At 61.7% G+C, this 843-nt stretch overlaps 1 protein-coding gene across 1 annotated transcript in view; it reads left to right on the top strand.

Annotated features, from left to right (window-relative positions):
• Positions 1 to 439, top strand: part of AURANDRAFT_69048 (hypothetical protein) — a gene marked incomplete at both ends in the record, with an annotated part of 3787 nt that extends 3348 nt beyond the window's left edge. The window contains one exon of the mRNA XM_009044796.1: positions 394 to 439. Within this exon, the coding sequence (XP_009043044.1) occupies positions 394 to 439 (46 nt within the window). The remainder of the gene's footprint in view (positions 1 to 393) is intronic.
• Positions 440 to 843: the final 404 nt, after the last annotated feature.

The following is an 843-nucleotide window of genomic DNA, read 5'->3' as shown; positions in this document are numbered from 1 at the left end:
GGTCTTTCGAGGATGGAGCGCCCGGCGATGATCCGATGGCCCCAAAACCTGCTGATTTTGTGCACACGCCGAGGCGGGGGCAAGGTGCGCCCCCCGCCAAAAGAAGCACGTCCAACGGCACCGATCGCGTCGAGCATCAGTGCCACCCAGTGGCTCTAGGGCCTCCCGCTACCTATCCTAGTTAGGATATTGAGAGCCTCTAGGAGAGGCTCTGGTACTCAACACGCTCGGCGCCAAACTGCGCGGTTCTTTTGTCGGGGGCCGCATCCTGTCTCGGCCTCGGCGTGTGCGCAAAATCAGCAGGTTCTGGGACTATCGGAGCATCGCCGGGCACTCTTAATCCCCAGGGTACCGTTCTATGTATAGTACCGTTCTATATGTACCTGCCTGTAGCCACTCGTGCACTGGCGAGCAGTTCATGCTTGCAAGGGTTTTCTAAAACACGACTTTATTTTCAGGATCGACGAGCTACGCGACGTGGTGTCAATTCGGCGCGCGCCGCCAGACCCCGCCGAGCGGTGCGCGAGCTGCGCAAAGACTCCGAGCATGGTCGCGACGCGCGGGCGCGGCCCAGAACGACCTTACGTCCCCGGATCGACCCCTGCGCTCGGCGGAGCGGTGCCGCTAGCTCGTCGATCCTGAAATAAAGTCGTATTTTACAAAACCCTACTAAGCATTACAGTGGTGCCAGCATGGCCAAGACTCTGGGCAAGTGAAGTGGGCTTGCGCAAGCGGCATAGCACCAATCGCCATGCGCGCCGCGTCGCGCCACGTCGAGCTCGGCGGCCGGCGGCGCAAGGAGAGTACGCCCCTGCTGCCCGTCGCCCACCAGCGGTCGCCCAA

Source organism: Aureococcus anophagefferens (genome assembly GCF_000186865.1).
Source record: "Aureococcus anophagefferens unplaced genomic scaffold AURANscaffold_829, whole genome shotgun sequence".
Classification (NCBI taxonomy): domain Eukaryota; class Pelagophyceae; order Pelagomonadales; family Pelagomonadaceae; genus Aureococcus; species Aureococcus anophagefferens.
This window is presented reverse-complemented; position numbering and strand designations above follow the sequence as displayed.